The sequence below is a fragment of the Spea bombifrons genome, chromosome 13 (genome assembly GCF_027358695.1).
Source record: "Spea bombifrons isolate aSpeBom1 chromosome 13, aSpeBom1.2.pri, whole genome shotgun sequence".
Taxonomy (NCBI): domain Eukaryota; kingdom Metazoa; phylum Chordata; class Amphibia; order Anura; family Pelobatidae; genus Spea; species Spea bombifrons.
The window spans coordinates 9347552-9367849 of NC_071099.1; the positions used below are offsets into that span (position 1 = coordinate 9347552).

General features: G+C 50.0%; 1 protein-coding gene across 2 annotated transcripts; it reads left to right on the top strand.

Annotated features, from left to right (window-relative positions):
* The first annotated feature begins 60 nt into the window (after positions 1-60).
* On the top strand, positions 61-18909 carry CASS4 (Cas scaffold protein family member 4). Of its 2 annotated transcripts, none has more exons than XM_053453972.1 (8): positions 61-120; positions 12671-13084; positions 13917-14027; positions 14252-14392; positions 14495-15841; positions 16061-16138; positions 17656-17736; positions 18365-18909. In XM_053453972.1, exons 1-8 carry the CDS (start codon positions 112-114, stop codon positions 18764-18766), a joined length of 2583 nt encoding a protein of 860 aa, XP_053309947.1. In that variant the 5' UTR covers positions 61-111; the 3' UTR covers positions 18767-18909. The 2 variants fall into 2 exon arrangements, with proteins under 2 accessions (XP_053309947.1, XP_053309946.1); XM_053453971.1 differs by lacking the exon at positions 61-120 and adding an exon at positions 6236-6311.
* The last annotated feature ends 1389 nt before the right edge of the window (positions 18910-20298 follow it).

Below are 20298 nucleotides of genomic sequence, written 5' to 3' on the forward strand. Positions count from 1 at the left end.
TTCCTGTCAGCTTTTGGCCAGATGTTGTGCAGCATCGGTGCGAAGCGTTCACAGCTCAGAAGGAGACGTGCAGGGTGCAGGCTGGACGGGGGGCGCTGCCTGCTGCACACGATGAATAAGGTAGGCTGCATTCTCCTGAGATTTTTTAAAGACTTCTATGAATTACACAGAAGGTGCTCTAGGCAGAGGTGGTAAACATCGCTATTGTTAATGTGGCAGATGGGGTATCTGTAAGAGTTAAATGTTTTTATATTGTGCAACATTCAGCCAGCGGCTGGAATATGCAGCAGCTCTGTGTGAATACAGCTGGGGGTCCCCCGTTCCCTACATCCATGCTGTGACTGGTCCCGCCCGCGAGACCCTCCGATAAACCCACGGCGTGACCCGTCCCGTCCCCGAGACCCTCTGATAAACCCACAGCGTGACCTGTCCCACCCAGTAACCCGTCCCTCCCACCAGCGAGACCCTCCGATAAACCCACCCGGTAACCTGTCCCACCCACCCACGAGACCCTCCGATAAACCCACGGCGTAACCCGTCCCACCCGCGAGACCCTCCTGTGACAAGTCCCACCCGCGAGACCCTCCGATAAACCCACGCCTTACCCTGTCCCCCCCTGCAAGACCCTCCGATAAACCCACGGCCGAAGCCATCTCGTCTGCCTGCGAGACCCTCCAATAAACCCACGCTGTGACCCGTCCCACCCGCGAGACCCTCCGATAAACCTACAGCGTGACCTGTCCCACCCGCGAAACCCTCCGATAAACCCACGGCGTGACCCGTCCCGCCAGCGAGACCCTCAGATGAACCCGCGGCGTGACCCGTCCCACCCTGAGACCCTCTGATAAACCCGTGCCGTGACCCGTCCCGCCAGCAAGACCCTCCGATAAACACACGGCGTAACCCATCCCGCCCGCGAGACCCTCCCGCCCACGAGACCCTCCGATAAACCCACGCCATGACCCGTCCCGCCCGCGAGACCCTCCCATTAACCCACGCTGTGACCCGTCCTGCCCGCGAGCCCCTCCGATAAACCCACGCCGTGACCCGTGCCACCCGATAACCTGTCCCTCCCACCAGCGAGACCCTCCGATAAACCCACGCCGTAACCTGCCCCATCCGCGAGACCCTCCGATAAACCCACGACGTGACCCGCGCCACTCGGTAACCCGTCCCTCCCAGCAGCGAGACCCTCCGATAAACCCACCCAGTAACCTGTCCCGCCCGCCCGTGAGACCCTCTGATAAACCCACGCCGTGTGAATTCACATAAAACTTAGCATTAAAGGTATAGACAAAACCCCATAAATTACAGGCATAGGTCACAGGTCACACACCCCAAAGCCAGCCCTGGCATCCACACTGCCCACATAGAACCTGACCAGCACGCAGATAACACACATCTTTGTCCCATAAACAAGCTACCTGTGCCATCTTTGTCCCATAAACACCCTGCCTGTACAATCTTTGCCTTTTTGACAAATCAATTATACACCTATGATTCACACACACTTACAGTCACTCACTAATTCACTTTCATTCACGCAATTTATTCACACAATCATTTACACTTTCACACAAATTATTTACACATTAATTTATTTATTCTCTCACTCATACAAATACACACATACACAGACACACACACATATATACATACATACACACACACCCCTACACACACACACACATACATATCCCTACCCCCCCCACACACACACCCTACATACACACGCACACATACAGACACACATATACATACATACACATACAGACACACATATACATACACACACACACACCCCAGGGGCTGAAAAGCAGCCGGACACCCCCCTTCATACCACAGATTCCTGGATACTCTGCAGGAGCAACTCTCTTATCTCCGCGGCACAAACATCTCGCTGCAGGAGGCGGCAGTTACTTGCCCCTGGTGGGAACGGCCCCAGAATGCTCTGCGTGTGGGCAGTTTGGGAGATCTGCTCCCCTGCATTGTTCTGTGACAGATATTGATCAATGGCCACCGACAGATTAAGAGTCGATGGTTTCAGGGCCGGGACTGGGCAGCGAGGTGACTGTGGCAGTTACCACCAGGGCTGGCTGAGTATGATGGGAGTTGCAGCTCGTAGCAGCTGGAGAAGCAGTGGCCCCTGGGGAGGGATGTGGAGATTCACAACAAACTTAAATTTTGGAACCCAGACTGTAATTCTGTACCACCCCAACTGGAGGGCAGCACCATATATCCACAGTAAATGCCACATATATGGGATCATCTCCATAAACCATTCATTACTGGCTCCGTGTGATGCCCCGGCGTATCTGGGTGCAGGTTATGGGTTTATTAGCCACCCCTGTTTTTGTGGCATTTTATCACACATCTGATTCACAAACTCCCCAGGAAGTGCTAAGAAGGGAAATGCCCAAAACGGCAGGGAGAGCAGCGAGGGGTCCGGCTGTGAATGGGGGCCAGTTAACCCCACCAATGCCGCCATTTACATGAAAAGTGTCAGCGAGAGACGTCCGAACGCAGGAAAAGCACCCAGCCCATGGGCAAACAGCATGGCCGAGGCAACCAGGGCTACAGAACAGCGGGGGCCAAATACCGAGGGAAGGGGGTACAACATGTCTAGGCATTTTTTGGTGAAGCCGAGTTTATGAGATCTGCTGGCAGGTTGTCTGTAAGATTTGCCCCTCGGCATGGGGTAACGGAGTGGGGTATTACCTGGTATACGACCCTCTGTATCGTGCACCTGTTTCAGCCATTTCTTATTAACCCTGCCCAAAATACTTTTAACCCCCTAAACCCCTAAATTCTCCAGCACAAACGGCCGCAGACCCCCCTGCACCTGCCGCGGGGGCCGCCATTACTACCAGTTATCGATATCGTTACCAATCAGAGCCCTCGGCCCTCGTGATTCCAGGGAAGGGCCCGGGTATGGAGCGAAGGGTGAGATGACCTAAACCTGCGTGGCCCCTCGGCCCCTGAGTAACAGACAAGGCAAAGAGCCCAGTAAGGTACAAGGCTGCTCTCAAAGCAGCCGGAAATAAGGGCGCATTGGATGGGGCCGATAGGGTCCCCAATCAAGCCTTTACTGAATCTACCCCCGGCCCCCGTGATGCCCCCACACGAGGTGAAAGTTTATTATTAGCATCACCCGTTTCCTGTAAAGCTGCTTCCTGTATTTCGGAGATGAAGACGTCGCCAAAGCGCAAAAATAAAAAGAACTGTCTGTGGTTTTCTGCAGGCGATGGCCCCCCTCTATAAAGATATATATATATATATACAGTGTATGTACTTAAATGTCTCCCCCCCTCCTCTCACTTCTCTCCCCCAAGCTGGACATGTTGAGACCCCTGGGTTAACAGGTAGGGGTTAGTATCGGGCCAGGTAGGGGTTAGTACCGGGCCGGGTAGGGGTTAGTAGCGGGCAGGTAGGGGGTTAGTACCGGACAGGTAGGGGGTTAGTAGCGGGCAGGTAGGAAGTTGGTACCGGGCAAGTAGGGGGTTAGTACCGGGCAGGTAGGAAGTTGGTACCGGGCAGGTAGGAAGTTGGTACCGGGCAAGTAGGGGGTTAGTACCGGGCAGGTAGGGGGTTAGTACTGGGCAGGTAGGGGGTTAGTACCGGGCCGGGTAGGGGTTAGTACCGGGCAGGTAGGGGGTTAGTACCGGGCCGGGGTTAGTACCGGAGAGATAGGAGGTTGGTACCGGGCAGGTAGGAGGTTGGTACTGGGCCAGTAGGGGTTAGTACCGGGCAGGTAGGGGGTTAGTACCGGGCCGGTAGGGGTTAGTACCGGGCAGGTAGGGGGTTAGTACCGGACAGGTAGTGGGTTAGTACCGGGCAGGTAGGAGGTTGGTACCGGGCAGGTAGGGGGTTGGTACCGTGCAGGTAAGGGGTTAGTAACGGGCAGGTAGTAGGGGGTTAGTACCGGGCAGGTAGGGAGTTAGTACCGGGCAGGTAGGGGGTTAGAACCAAGCCGGTAGGGGTTGGTACCGGGCTGGAGCCCACTAATAAGATATCAGTTCAGTCACAATGACATCAGAGATATCAGAGCATTTAATGCGACGCATCAAGGCGCTGCTTCCGATCGGCGAGATAGATGCGTCTCGGTAATCCGCTCCAGGATCTTTTGCACAAAGCGACGTTATCAGCGACTCACACAGAAAGAGGAATTCCACGGCTCTCCAGAAGTTCCCGTCTGCGGAATTATTATCTCCGCAACCCCCCCCCCCGTGATAAGAGCACAAAGCAGCGAGATACAGCCGTCTACATACCAGACTTCAAACAGGGAACGGGGCTGTGTCCACTCCGGCTTTTGTTTCAGGGGTATTCTCACTGACCCCCTGCGCCCTCAGTGACCCCTGCACCCCCAGTGCCACCCTGCGCCCTCAGTGCCCCCTGCACCCGCTGTGACCCCTGCACCCCAGTGACCCCTGCACCCTCAGTGCCCCCAGGTACCCTCAGCAACCCTCTGCACCGCCCAGGTAACTCCCTGTGCCCTCAGTGACCCCCTGCACCCCTGGTGACCCTCTGTGCCGTCAGGAACCCCCCTGCACCCACAGTGACTCCCCAAGTCCTGTTTCCTCAGTAACCTCCCACTCCCTCAGTGACCCCATGCCCCCTCTGACCCCCCCGGGTCCTCAGTGCCCCCATGCCTCTCTGACCCCCTGCTCTGCACCTGGTAAAAAAACAGAAATTAGATCAAATAAGAAATATGGGGGGGGGGTTCACAAATTACACGGCTTAATATAACATGTCGTGTAGATGTGATGGGTGATGAGGTCCACAGGAAGTGAGAAGTGACCGTGCTGTCTGGGCATGATGGGAATTGTAGTGCCCGGTAGAACACAATGGGAGCAGTAAGTCTCTCGTTAGCACATCTCTTCCTGCATATGAATGAAGGCTGATTAAAGCTCCTGGCACTGAAAGAGTTAAGGTCTCCTTAATCCCCTCTAAGCCTGTCCTGCAGCTGGAGGGACAGACGGACAGACACTTGCAAATTGCCTTTTGTGCTGTGAGAAGGAAGTTTCCAGAAGCTTTTGTTTATTGGGGATAATGAAAAAGGTCCAAGCAGGGTGTGTGAGGGGGACGCAGGTCAGCGGTGATCGCGCCCCGCGTGAGACGGGCCCGGTTGTGTCAATGTGTATTACGGGCAGGAATGTGTTAAAAAAAAAAAAAAAAAAAAACAGGAAATGGCAGGCGATGGGTTAATTTAATATGGCTAGGGTTAGGACAGGGTTAAAACGTGCGGAGGGTTAGGGGGGTGAAAAATCTTGGGGTCGCCCCATCGCCCGTACATAGGGGGCCTGGGGGTTCATTGGTGTGCACACACTAATGCCAGCCTTATCAGTGGGGTCTCCTCCCCTGGGGTCTCGGCAGCTTTGTTACATTCCAACGTTGTTCATTGGGGTAATAACACATCACATTGTACAGCGCTGCGGAATATGATGGTGCTATATGACAATACATATACAGTAACTAGATCGGGTCCACAAGAAAAGCTTCTGATTGGCCGGCTCGGTCTGGACGGCGTAGGAGACAGAGGGCCTGACATTTGTTTTAGTAATTAGGAGATGAGGTCATAACAAGGGGCAGATATATCGTTGCTGTGATGACATCATATTAATACAAATTTTTTTTATTTTATTTTTTTTTTGGAAGCCCGAGGTGCGTGCTCCTTGGTGCCGCATTCTGTGCACAAGGCAGCAGAAGCCAGACTACGATACCGAGTTCCCTCACGGAGAACTCGGACAAATTCCAACCCCCCCCCATGGGAGGGTCGGATCTTGAGTCTCACCCCGAAGAGTGAGACTCCTTGCTGGCCTTCTTGAAGAGAGGAAAGGGCCAGAAGGCTCCAATCCTCCTCCAGCAAAGTCCAGGCTTCACTGCCTCTTAAAAAGAAAACAGTGTCCAAAAACGAAGTGACAAAATCGTGTGCCAAAGAATAGTGATATTAATACAAATAGCGGAGCTGCGCAGGTTGTGAGGGAGGAGCTCAGCAACCTTATCAGTGATCTGATTGGATACATTGTTTCTGAAGCCCCCTGTCACAGTATTGGCCGGTTTGATACATTTGTTACTTGGAATTTTCTTTGGTTGTCACTCAGCCCCCTGCCAGGCGTGGCCTGTCCCTCCTCATTTGCATACACATTGTCTCAGCCAATAGGGCTTTCAGAGGGAGGGTTTATGAGACCTTCTCCCCATTCATTTCTAAGAAGAGCTCAGTGATCCGGCTGCTTCGGCCCTGATCTGGATTATTCCTGAGATACCTGGGATGGACTAATAGCCACTCTGGGGAGGAAAAAATGAAAGTTACAGTAAGTCACACGGTTTTTCCAACTTTTTATGCAGAATTCTGATAGTTTCAGATTTTTCCTGCAATTTTTTTTTCCCAGAAATTATTTTTTGCCATGTTTTTTTAATTCATTTATTGGGATATTTTATTTTAATTGCGCCGATGAGGGGCATTAATTCTCACACCCAGGGGGCATTAATTCTCGCACCCATTCGAAATGATGTCCGTGGAGCGTATCCAGTTCTCTTTGTGTATCATGTGACCAAATATCAGCAATAATCGCTAGAAAATATTCCAAATTATAAAATAAACAGTAATATTTAGAGCTTCTGATCAAGAAAATCCAGGAATCAAGAAAAAATTCAGAAAAAAATAGGGTTTTGCCTTCTTTTGGATCAGAAGCAGAAAGGATCGGTAGGGAGTACTTTGTTACTATATTACCGTTACCGTTTATGTTACTATATAATTCCGTTACCGTTATCTACTATATTACTGTTTATGTTACTATATAATACCGTTGCCGTTTATGTTACTATTTATGTTACTATATTACCGTTACCGTTTGTTATTATATTACCGTTTATGTTACTATATAACCGTTTATGTTAATATATTACCGTTACCGTTTGTTACTATATTACCGTAAATTACTATATTACCGTTACCGTTTGTTGCTATATTACCGTTTATGTTACTTTATTACCGTTACCGTTTATGTTACTATTTTATCGTTACTTTCTAAATCTGGACCAAAATATTGGTTTCATTTGGGACGTCTCCTCTGTGGCACAATAAATGGTTGGGACTGTCCGCGTTCGGCCCCAAGTTATTGCTGCACTGTAACGCCACTAATGAGGGATTATGGGAGTTGCAGTCCAATAGCCGAAGGGCTGCCCCTTGGCATCGCAGTTGTGTGAGTGCAGATATATATGCTGTATAGATTTAGGTGCCGAGGGTCCAAACGGTTTGTTGTTACATTGTATCCCGGCGTGTTCCGTGTCACATGTGCCTGAGACTCAGCTGTCATGTTTAAATGCCTGGGGCTGCATGAGATGATGTCACCCCCCCCCCCCCAGCTGGAATCTATTACTGGCCACTTCCTTTCCCAGGGTCTATGAGTCCCGGTAACACGGGGCGACTCGCGGGGTCACCATGATTCATGCCTCTGGTACTCTGTACAGAGAGATGAGTCGAGGACTAAGAGAGGTCCCGCTTTACAGCAGACATGAACTGGTTAATCAGATGATCTCTGGGGTATCTCTGGTGATTCTGGTCCAAAGTTTTAAAAGGGATTTTATCACCATAGCAACCAGTGGGATGATCCAATCAGCAGGAGCCTTGCTTGCTATGGTTATAAGGCCACCTTTCACACTTTGCACCAGAATCACTTGTTTGTCCCTGATTCAGGAACACGCTGGTGGAAACTCCCATCAAGTTCGGGTAGACAGGGGTTGGCGCTGGAGCCGGGGGGGTACATTGTGATTCCCAAAATCCCCCATCCTGTGTTCTGCATCCCCTCCCCCGTGGTGGTCTCAGTTGGCACCTCCAGGAGTGGGGTCAGTCATACAAATATATGGAACATCCGGTGAGCAGGAGTCCAACTCCCACCATGGTCAGCCAGTGGCTGGCAGTGCTGCGGATGATAGGGGATTCAGTCTATAGTGACTGAACCTGATGGGAGTTGTAGTGCACAGTCACAGGGCCTGGCTTGTCCCCCCTGGGGGCTGATGTCACCTGATACTTGTTTGTTTTCTTGGTCACTTGCTGGGGGGGTAGTTTGTGCGGTGGGGGTGTTTCACTGGTTCCATTTGCTGGGAATTTGCGTGCATTAGACGGGGACGAGGCGCAGAGCCCCCCGTTTATTGCAGACTCCCCTCTGATTCTGGCTGCTATTTGCCCCCACGGGGTGAATGCCGGATCTGTTCTGTGCTTTTCATAAGTAAATGGTCTTTATTTAGTGAAGTGTCAGCCCAGCGGGCCAGCTTTCTATACGTGTTGTAACTGATTAACATCTCAAACACCCGACAGGATATTAGGAGTCTGCGGACCCTCCTCATCCTCTAACACCTTTTTTCTGGCATAAAGAAAGTGTTTTTCATCCTACACACCCTGTAGATTGCAAGCTCTTTGGGTCAGGCCAGCTCTTGGAACTTTCTTTCCCTGTGGTTATACCCAACTGTCCCGGGCCCTTGTGTGAGGTGACAACAAACCCAGATCCCGCAGGCAGATCGGCCCCCGTCGGCCGTTTCTCCTGTTGTAACGACTCAAACCTTAATCAGTCGCCGGTCTCGTCTTAGATTTAGGAGCTGTATGTCTATCCCATGCATGTTTAATACCCTCACTGTATTACTCTCTACCACTTCTACTGGGAGGCTGTTCCACTTACCTACCACCCTCTCAGTAAAGTAAACCTTCCTTCCATTCCATCTCAGTCTCTGACTCTCTAGTCTTAGATTACCGTCTCTTGTTGTAAATTTTCTCCTCCTTTGAAATAAATTCCGTCCCATGCTTTATCCCTCTCTCTTCTCTCCCCGTCCCTCTCTCTCTCTCTCTTCTCTCCCTGTCTCTCTTTCTTCTCTCCCCATCTCTCTCTCTCTGTCTTTTTTCCCTCCCTTTGAACTCTCTCCAGAATGTCCATATCCTTCTATAGATAGGGTCTCCAGCACTGTACCCGCTACTCCAGGTGAAGCCTGACCAGAGATCTGTAAAAGGGTAGAACCCCCTCCCCTTTCCTGCCACAAATACCCCTTGATATAGACCCAGCAGGTACTGGGGCAATTAGCCATGTGCGGTAGGGTTTCTTCCCCGGGGTATCTAGCGGCGTCTCCAAGCAGTCCAGCTTCTCCTCCGTTAATAACGGGAATACATTCCTAGTTTCTGACGTTGTCACAAGACGTCTGTGACAGATTTCAGAGGTATCAGTAATAAGACATCTGAAGAAGAGACCTCTGAGGCTCATCAGCTGATTTTCTCTCATTCTGTGAAGGGATCCCTAATCTCCAGAGTGCCTCTATGCAGCCGCAAACCCCCCAATTACGCGGCTCTCGCTGCTATTACAGGTGAGGAGAGGAATTCCTGCACGTCGCTAACGTGATTACAGCCCCCGATTCCGCATGACAAAAGCTTTAGGGGCCACTCGCCGGTAATTAACCCTTAAGGTTTCAGCGAGCTCAGACATTCCATTCAATGAGTGGGGGGCAGACGGACCCCCTGATCTTCAGGCGTCTGCCATTCCTGTAATACGGTCACACGCGTTTTGGAGCCCCCGCTGATTCTGGCCATCAGATAATTAAATATCAGGAAAGACTGTAATATACAAAGAATTAAAGAACACACAATGAACAGCCAATCAGAAAGAGGAAGCCAAGCGCATACAATTGTACGGCGCTGCAGCTTATGATGGCGCTATATATAAAGCAGTAAATAATAATAATAATGCACGGGAGGAAACGTTATTTAGGATCACTAATGGACGATGGGACACGAGGCAGCAGAACCTGATACCGGGGCTGTGATCCAGGGGGGCCATGGGGGAATCTGGGATCTAATGGGGGGATCTGGGCTGTGGGATCTCGCCAGGGGGGAAATCTGGGCTGTGGGATCTCGCAGGGGTGGAATCTGGGCTGTTGGATCTTACAGGGGTGGAATCTGGGCTGTGGGATGTAGCGAAGGGGGGGATCTGGCCTGTGGGATCTTGCGGGGGGGATTTGGGCTGTGGGATCTCGCGGGGGATTTGGGCTGTGGAATCTTGCGGGGGATTTGGGCTGTGGGATCTTGCGGGGGGATTTGGGCTGTGGGATCTCGCGGGGGAGGGATCTAGGCTGTGGGATCTCGCGGGGGAGGGATCTAGGCTGTGGGATCTCGCAGGGGGGATTTGGGCTGTGGGATCTCGCAGGGGGGATCTGGGCTGTGGGATCTCGCGCAGGCAGGAATTCCCAGGAAGCTTTCACACAGGACCCAGAGCGCTCTCACTCCTTCTCATACACAGGATGTGACACGTTACGGCCTCGGCTCGGGGGATTCCTCCCAAACTCAGCTGTGACCTTCACTCCCTGAGCCCCCTAACGGCATGTGAGGAGCTGGGGCAGAAACACACAGGCCGGGGTTATTTTTAACTTTTCATGCTTTTTACTGGTTTTAACCCCTCGGTGCTGGGGTGGAGAGGGAATTTTGTAACGATTGGAGCCTGCATGTTTCTGGTTTACCCCAATACATGCCTGGGGTCACTATATGAGATTATATGGCGATTGGGGCATCGGCACATTATCCAGGTCCTCCTGGCTGAGGCGACCATAGTCCCTGTAGCATAAATCCAGGAAAATAGACACACATTAGAGTGTAAGCTCCATGGGCTCCTGGCAAGCTCCTCGGGGTCTTCAGGGGCCAACTCACACTGTGCAATGTTTGTTAGACATTGGCTCCATGTGTACACGCAGACAACGTGTCACGTATCACGCTTCACTCATGTTTTCTTCCCGTTTACATTCTGAGCCCAAACATTTTGTTCATACATCAAAGGGAAGGGGCCTTTCTCCAAAGCCGTGTTTATAATGCAGAGGATTCTGGGTAACGCAGCACATCCACTGGGAGCCCCATCCAGGGCTGCGCGTTCCGGGTTACATCAAGGGGTCCGATGCCCCCGGCTCACGCCGGAGGCTCATATTCGGATGTTTAGAATCTCCCAGGGTTTGGGGGAATTATTATTATTATTTGTTGTTTGATACAGCGCCTTCAGATTGCGGAATATTAGCTAATAAGCGATGGGTGCGTCTGCTAAGAGGGGCCAGGAATTGGCCTCCATTCCTCTGGATCATAAACACAAAGCTGATAAACGGTCCGGTGTAAACAGTTTATAAATGACAACCCCAGGCAGCCAATGGGAGAAGAGCACAGCAGAGACGGCTCCGCTCATTGGCTGGATACCCTTCCTCCAGTTTAAGATATATTTGTAACGTGGTACTTTAAGGTTGGGAGATGTGGGGCCGGTGCGCGTATCTGACAGCTGGGGCTCCCGGACCTGCTGACAGACCCCCGGCCAGTGAAAGGGCTATTGTTTGAGCCCCTCTGCACAAACTGCCCCATCAGCTGAGCCGACAATCTGCTTTCCCCTTTAAACCAGCTGCTCCGTAAAACAAATGCTCTGGATAAAAATACAGACGGTTCCAGTTACCCCTCTGAGCATCAGAAAACTACCTCCCATTTTTCAGGGGGCAGGATAAGCGGCCTGTTTAACCCCTGTGTGGCATGGGGGTATGTGAAGCACCCTTCCTACCCACTGGGGTTTGTATCGCATGACCCGTTATTACCGATCCCGAGATCCAGGACCTCCTGACCAAGAACTGGTGGGGGCCGCACAGAATTCCAGCACCTCATATTAATCTAATAATGCCCCGTATGGGGTCCCATTTCTGGGGTTATAAGAGGATGGGGTAAAAACAAATCCGCTGACGGTTCAGTCCGAGCGTCTCATGTTTCTAATGTTAGCAGAAACAATACAAGGAAGGTGTGAAGCCGTGAAGATGCCTCCAGGGGAGGCACGCAGAGAAGGGATTATCGGTCCTCGGACCCCCTGCCCGGCTGCACTAATGACATTGCGTCCCCTAAAGAGGACAATCGCCTCCTCGCACAATGAGTTGGGATAATTAGTTTAATCGGAAACTTGCAGAGGCAATGAAAAACACAAAGTGAACAGACACCCCTGTGTCACCAAATGGCACGCGCATGTGACACACGCCGATGGTCCCGGGGGGGTGGGGGTTGGGGTTAATGGGGTCCATGAAACTGGTTGGGTGCACAACAAGGTAACATTGTTATTGTAACACGCTCCGAAATACACATTTCATTCTTGTCATTTTCACCTGGATGATGTCATAGCCTGTCACACGTATCTGTGAATGCTGAAGTATGACATCATTAATGAACAAAGCTTATATCTCATGTCCGTGGTGGGTGAGGGTAAAGCGTCCTGACTGCAGGGAAAGGCTGTCGATCATCGTCAGTATTTGTAAGCGTGCAAAGTGTTTTTGTGTGTAGTGTTCGCACGGCTCTGCGCGTCGGCGTCTGGTTTGAATTAACACCACGGGTCCTGGAGAAAACACGAAGCACATGTCAGGCTCAGGAAACGCATTGCAACATCGTCAACGTGTGAGCTTACTGGAGACACCCGGCAGGGAAAAGACCATGAAATGGGGTCTTTGGGGACCCCCTGCCAGCGTTCCAACGGCAGCTGATTCATTAATGGAAAAATAAGAGTCTCCCTTGTTGCCCGGGGCTTTATTTGGGGAGTGTAGGGTCACATAGAGATGAAGTGTTTGTGTGTAACTGTGTGTGTAGTTTCATACAGCACACGCGTGTTGATATTATGTTCCTCTTGTTCTGCAGAACATGCTGGCCAAGGCCTTGTACGATAATAAAGCCGAATGCTCGGACGAGCTGGCCTTCCGCAGAGGAGACATTCTCACCGTGCTGGAGCAGAACGTCTTCGGCAGCGAGGGCTGGTGGAGGTGCTACCTACACGGACGGCAGGGTCTAGCCCCGGCCAACCGCCTGCAGCTCTTCACCGCCACGCAGAACGAAATCCTCTTCACTCCGTCCAGCTACGGCTCTATCAGGCGGCAGCAGAGCCCGCAGAACATCTACCAGGTTCCCTCGGCACCGAAACCCGAGAACACAGCCGCATACGAGCGCATGGACAGTATCTACATCACCCCTCCGTCACCCAACACGGGCGACATCTACCAGACGCCCGTTTCACCGGAGATACTCTACGAGAAGGCGTGCAGCTCATCCAATCAGGTAAGGATTCCGGTGGCCCTGAACGTGGGCAGTTAAACGTAACTAGCTGGCCACGTACCGCTGTGCCGCATGATGGGGCTCCGCAGATCTGCAGTGAAGCAGCCATGTCTGACAACTATTAGTCTAAGGGCCGGTTAGACATAGGGTTAAAAACTGTAACTGCCTCCATAGCAGCAGCGGCAGGATGTCAGGGGTTTGTATAACATCCTGCCGGGCGTAAAAGCCAAGATAACCACAAACTGATCAGCAAAGTCTGTAAACCGGGCACAAACGGGCGCAACGAGACAATGAACTCCATACTGAGCTACTAAAGGGTTAAAACGTTAACGGGTCAGCTGGGAAGCCCTACATCCAGCCCCACGTTTCAGCAGCAGACGTGGGGTTAAGCGTCCCTTTAAATCCTGGCGGCTATTTTCTGCCGTGCAACTGTTTGTACTCTTAAGATGCTCAGCTGTTCCCGGCAGATGGAAGCCGTCCCTAAACAAGCCAAACAGCAGAGCGGCCCTGCGCGGACAGCGCAAACCCACAGAAATGTGTTATTTATAGAAATGCGGTGCTTCGTGTGTATCGTCCAGCCTGACTTTTATTTTAACCCTTTGAGTATTAGCTCGGGGGTGGAGAGGGCAATACCTCTAAACAGAGGTCATCTGACCCAGGGACGGGCACATATCACTCTCAATGTATAATCTATATTATGGCCAGGAGCTGGGACCCCTGGGGCCTGTAGAGCTCTTGGTGTGTGGGCGGGGCTACCAGGTTATGGGTGGAGCTTCCAGGAGTACAGCCCATTTTATCCATATCAATAATTTATAAATTCTTCTCTTTTTTCCAGCACCTGTTTACTCTGCCCAGGGCCACCCGCGCCTCGAACCCCACAACTCTCTCCCAGCAGGAGCTGTACGACACCCCGCCGTCCAAACACTGCAGCCCCACATCCTCCCAGGTAACGAGGTTCCTGCTACGAACGCTGCCCTCCGACACTTTTACCAGCTGTTTGTATTATTATTCTCAATATATTCCCAACATCTTGAGATCCCAAACGATGAGCTCCAGGAGGACTAACACTATATTTAAAATATCTTAAAAACCACAAAGAACTTCATCTGCACCTTCATAGCCCCAAATCTTTAGCAAGAGTTCACCTAAAAACTTTATTTGTATTTTTAGGACCGTAAAACTCCATCTCCGGTCGATAGACGGTCCCCGGTTTTCTCATCGTCGGAGAGGATCCAGCAGCAGATATATGATATCCCGTCCAGCCCGGATACACCAGGGAGGGAGAGCCTCAAGGAGCCCAAGAACGCAAATGTACGTTCTGCACCGGGCACCGTAATGCCGGTCCTTTTATAATGTAATATTATTAAACTGATTTGTGATAAATTCTAAACATGGTGTGTATTTTACATACAGATCTACGCCGTCCCTCCAAGTGGCCTTCATCAGAAGAAACGTTGCGAGACGCCACCCACGGCCGGCAATTTTAACACTCTGCCAAATCCCAGAAAGTCTGAGTGGATTTATGATATCCCAGTCTCACCGGAAAAGAAAGACCTAAAAGATACCAGCCGCAAGATTTCTCTCGACACGCGGATGGTATATGACATCCCACCGACACGGTATGGCTCGGGAGCCATGCAACCCAAACCAGACGGCAACTCTCCGAGCCAAATATACGACATCCCTCCTCCAATGCATATCAAATCGGCGTCCGCTGATCAGACGCTGTACGATGTCCCAGCTTTTCGGGAGAGCCTGGCTGCGCAGCAAAACGGGAGTTTAAAGAAGTCGTCATCGAGTTTTGGGAAGGTGAAGTCGGACCAAGTTGATTACAAAGAAAACATTTACGATATCCCCCGAGGGCTGGTGGCGCCTGCCCACGGAAAAAGAGAAACAAGCAGCCCTGTTTGCAATAGGCGGATTTACGACGTTCCTCCAACGCTACCCAGGAACTTCAAACTGTCCCGAATTGTCCCAAACAACGAAGGTGACAGGCTGTCTGTCTCAAGCTCGGAAAGCAGAACCAGCACCCTATCTACTTCATCAAGCTCCTCTCAAGAGTCTTTCACATCATCATTATCAGAAGATTCCTCCAAAGAAGGGGCTCTGGAACATGATGTGGCAATCAAGACGATAACCCAGCTGCAGGAACGAGTGTCCACCTCCATAGCAAGCCTCATGATCTTTGTGAGCAGCAAATGGAGGTTACAAGAACACATGGAAGCCAACCTGGAGGAGATACACCGGGCCGTAGACAGTATCATTCTGTCACTTGGGATGTTTGTGGACTTTGCGCAACGCATCAAGGCCAATGCCTCACGTCTAACTGACAGCAACATTCAGTTACGGATTAACCAGCAGCTCTTAACGCTCACAGACTCGTTACAAACCCTGTCCCATAACCAAGAAGAGATAAACCTCTGCAACTGGTCACTCCACAAGCTTGTAATCAAGTCCCACACGACTCCAGATGACCTGGACTGCTTCGTCATGGTGGCTCGAACTATTCCAGACGACATCAAGAGGTTTGTGTCTATCATCATAGCAAACGGGAAGCTTTTGTTCAGGAAGCAAGAAGCGGAAAAGAAGCCCAAGTCTCAGAGAGAGCATTTAGCGGCGCGGAGGCTACAGAAGGCAGCGCAGGATGAGGCTGCGGTACTTCAAGAATGCATCACGAAGGTGGGGGAGAGCACGAAAGAGAGGAGACCCCAGCTCCCCAGACAAAAGGCCATCGAAGACTGCGATTACGTCCACCTGCAGGTCAGTGCAGGGCGCACAACCCTCCGACACCGTCATATCACAGTTTGGCTGTATTGTAAATATGATATTTTGTCTGTTCTGCCTTTATTGTGTTATTACGATCTCACTAAAACCAGACCGTGCTATAGAAAAGAAAAGTTTACAACGTCAACCGGTGATTTTAGAAATTCCTCAACGAACTTTTATTGGCCTGACTTCCTTTTTTTTTCGTTTCTTTAGAAAAAGGAAGAATTTGAAAAAATGCAGAATTTGTCTTCAGATCAACTGCATGAAAATAATACCCATAAAGGAGAAAAGGTAATGGTGGAGCGGCCTGTTCTCCTAAATATAAATATTTATATCATATGCATACACACACACAGTACTGTGCAAAAGTGTTGAAACAAATGTTTTAAACTAAGAATTCCTTCAAAAACACACAAGTTAATAGTTTATTTTATCATTTAACAAAATACAAAGCGAGTGAACAATTTAATATGTAGGTTGAAAAACAACCACTAACTGAAGCAGAAACAATTGTGAAGGAGAAATAAAACCGGGTGAAGAACAAACTCACTCACTAACAGGGTGAGGTTGCTGAGTTTAATGTCAAAAGTCATGCACCAAGACCGAGCACAGCAACGACACACAAGGTAGTTACACTGCATCAGCAAGGCGTCCCCAGGCAGAAACTTCCCGGCGGACAGGGGTTTCCAGATGTTCTGTCCAAAGAAATGGGCAATACTGAGATCCGTCGACGCAGCGGTCGGCCAAGGAAACAGCAGATGAAAGACATGTTTACCTCCCTTCGCAATCGGAACATGTCCGGAGCTCAGCATTGGCAGAAAGCAGTGGGACCCTGATGGAGCCATCAGAAGTCTGGTCAGAAGTTGTCTTCATTGAAATCTTGGGGCTAAAAAGCCAAACGAGGAAACAAGATCAAGACTATTCACGAGAACACAGTAACTGGGGACGGAGAAAATGGCAGCTGGTGCTCTGGACTGATGAGTCAAAATGTAAAATATCTGGATGTAGCAGAAGGCAGTTTGTTCGCCGACGGGCTGGAGAACGGGACAAGATGAGTGTTTGCCGGCAACAGTGAAGCGTGGCGGAGGTTTCTCACATGTTTGGGGCTGCATTTCTCCTCACAGTCATTAAGAATTATCTTCAGCTTAAGAAGAACAAGGAGTCCTGGAAATGATGGTTTGGCCCCCACAGAGCCCTGATCCCAACTTCATTGAGTCTATCTGGGATTACCTGAAGAGAGAGAAGCCACCGAGGCTCCCTACATTCACAGACCTGAGGTCATTTCTCAGATGTTTGGAAAGTCCCTTCAAAAACTGTGTGAATGAACTGAGAATGCTGTTTTGAAGGCGTTCACACCAAATAATGATGTGATTTAGATTTTTCACTTTTTTCTGTTACTAAATGATAAAAATTAACTCTTAACTTGTCTATTTTTGAAAAATTCTTACTTTACAGCATTTTTCACACCTGCCTAAAACTTTTGCACAGTGCTGTATACACACAGGTGCTGCTCGACAACAGGGCTACGTCAATGTATTGAATGTGCGTCACAGCATCACAAACGGTCCACTTACTTTCTCCGGGGCAGCCGTTGTGTGAAAAGGCTGACAGGCAGCGATTATCCCATTTAATAGCCAAAAGCCCCGTGTGGACAGGTCCCCCGGCCCCTTACATCTGATCCAGTATGTTCTGGGCTCATCGTAATTTATGGCGTTCTACGCACATTTCTTACTCGCCGGTTCCAAACTCGTGGGAATTATCAGCTCACAACCTCCAAGCTAAACGCTTTCTATGGTCTTTTGTTTCAGAAAAAGGAATTTGTGAAAAGTGGTTCCAAGCCGCCTGTATCCAAGGAAACCGAAAAGAAAAGTGAAATATTCTTAAAAAAGGTAAGAAATCTATAAAATAAAAGCTAACTTAGAGAACAGGCCGGGAGAAATATCTGGATTTTGAAGATATTTATATTTGTCTTTATACACTTAATTAAAAGCGCAGTTCCAAATCTGTAAAAATACCCCCGAAAGGTAAGGGTCTGGATGTTAAAGTGAAGCCCCCGTTGGCGGTGGGTCTGATGGGAAATGTTTCTGCAGCAGATTCATTAAAGCAGATGAGTCCCAGGGGGTCCGGGGTAAAGGAGGGTCTGTAGGGTCACCTAATCAATGCAACAACATGAATCTAGCAATACCGCAACCTAACACCCATCGCTGTCCAAAGAGTTAAATGCCACCGTAGGGCAACTTGCAGGTAGGGAGGTATCACCAGCAACAAGCCAGTCCTCCCAGCTGTGCACTTTATCCTCATACTTGGCCAATAGAGTAAAATGTGACACCTAAACTCTACAGGGAAGTTCAGGATTTGCCCTGGAGCATACAGGTTTAAGATCTGATTGTCGAGGGTCTGTATTCTGCGAGTGCCCACCTCCCTGAACGCCAGCAAAATAACGCATGTAGCGGATCCATCAGTCTGATCGGATTGTGCTGCTTGGCTGAAAATCTAATCCTCTTCTCTGATCCATAGGAATCGTCACCCAAACAAGACACCCCAGAGGAATCGCCCAAGAAGATCCCTCTCTCTGAGCACTGCCACCTTTACTTAGGAGCTCTGCAGAAGGCAATCGGAGTCTTCAAAGGCAGCTTGAGTACAAACCAACCTCCTGAGGTCTTTATCACCCACGGGAAGTTAATCATCATGGTGGGACAAAAACTGGTGGACTATCTATGCCAAGACGCAAAGGACAACGAATCTCGTAATGATGTCTTGCATAAGAGTAGCGAGCTCTGCAGCCTCCTAAAGAACTTGGCAATGGCCACCAAGACAGCTGCCATACAGTATCCAAACACAGCTGCCACGCAGGAAGCGCATCGCCGGACGGACGAGCTCTCGGACTATGCACAGCTATTCAGGTCGATGGTGGAATGACGTTTCCGGCTACAGCAAAAGACTTTCTCTTCTATCTGGAACTACAGAATCTTTCTGTCCCCCGAGGACGTTCGCTCCAACGACAAAATCAACCTTAGCTACAGAGATAATAGATGTTTTCTACTATTTCTCCCAATTCTCTGACCCCCATTCTTTTCACTGCGCCTTTACTGTATAAATCGGATGCGTTATGCGTGCGGCTGCTGCATTCGGTTGGTTGTGTGGGATTATTAATAATCTCTGAATGTAACACTGACTGCTTCCCGGCCCCCTAATTACCACAGCTGGCCAAATACGATGCGATGTGATGAGGACCCGTGCTTCTGTCTCCCATCTGCTCCTACGTATCATACGAAAAGATCCTTCCAAAGCAGACAATTCCTGGGGCAAGAGCCAGTCTGAAGATCTATAAACCATACTTCATTCACGGCTACGATCTACAATACATTTTTTGAGTAACCAAAGCTGCAGATACAAAGGATTTGAATGTTGTGAAAACAAGATTCTTTGAGAAAGACAGTTGATTGTTATTATTGTTATAAGCGACCTGACGTTATTCACAAAGCCAATTCTCAGTGCCTTCGTCTTATTACTGCCGGCTCCTAGAGGAACGTTCCTCAGACAGAAAGGCTGCGCAAGTGAATAAATAAATAATAAATAATAATAAATAAACATTGATATTTCTTTTAAACCTAGCGGTGATCCGTTAAAACCTCAGCACAGAATCCTACCTTAAATTCAGCTTCTTCGCACCTGCCGTTGAGAAGCGCGCCGCCACCAGACGGACCTAGAAAAAAAAACGCACATGATGGAACATCTCCGGGAATGTCTGACACCGAATCCCTGATAACTCCTCGAGACGCCGCTGACTCTTTGTATTTTGTTTTATAGAAACAATCTGTATCTTTTGTATATTTAAATCCAAATAAAGACAGTTTATACCTTTTATAAAAACGCCCGTCAGCCACTGACTGCTTCTGCCGATTCATTTCCACCATTTCTGACATCCCCACCATCCAACCGACAGACCAAGCTTGCTGCCGTATTCAGGATTTGCCCCGCGCTGTACCCCTTCTCACTCCCGTATTCCGGATTTGCCCCGCCCTGCACCCCTTCTCACTCCCGTATTCAGGATTTGCCCCGCCCTGCACCCCTTCTCACTCCCGTATTCCGGATTTGCCCCGCCCTGCACCCCTTCTCACTCCCGTATTCCGGATTTGCCCCGCCCTGCACCCCTTCTCGCTCCTGTATTCAGGATTTGCCCTGCACTGCACCCCTTCTCGCTCCCGTATTCAGGATTTGCCCCGCACTGCACCCCTTCTCGCTCCCGTATTCCGGATTTGCCCTGCTCTGCACCCCTTCTCGCTCCCGTATTCAGGATTTGCCCCGCACTGCACCCCTTCTCACTCCCGTTTTCAGTATTTGCCCCGCGCTGCACCCCTTCTCACTCCCGTATTCAGTATTTGCCCCGCGCTGCACCCCTTCTCGCTTCTGTATTCAGTATTTGCCCCGCGCTGCACCCCTTCTCGCTC

Coding starts and splice junctions, on each gene's coding strand:
- CASS4 (XM_053453971.1), top strand. Junction 16,139..17,655: donor ATACCCATAAAGGAGAAAAG/GTAATGGTGGAG, acceptor CTTTTGTTTCAG/AAAAAGGAATTTGTGAAAAG. Junction 17,737..18,364: donor GTGAAATATTCTTAAAAAAG/GTAAGAAATCTA, acceptor TCTGATCCATAG/GAATCGTCACCCAAACAAGA.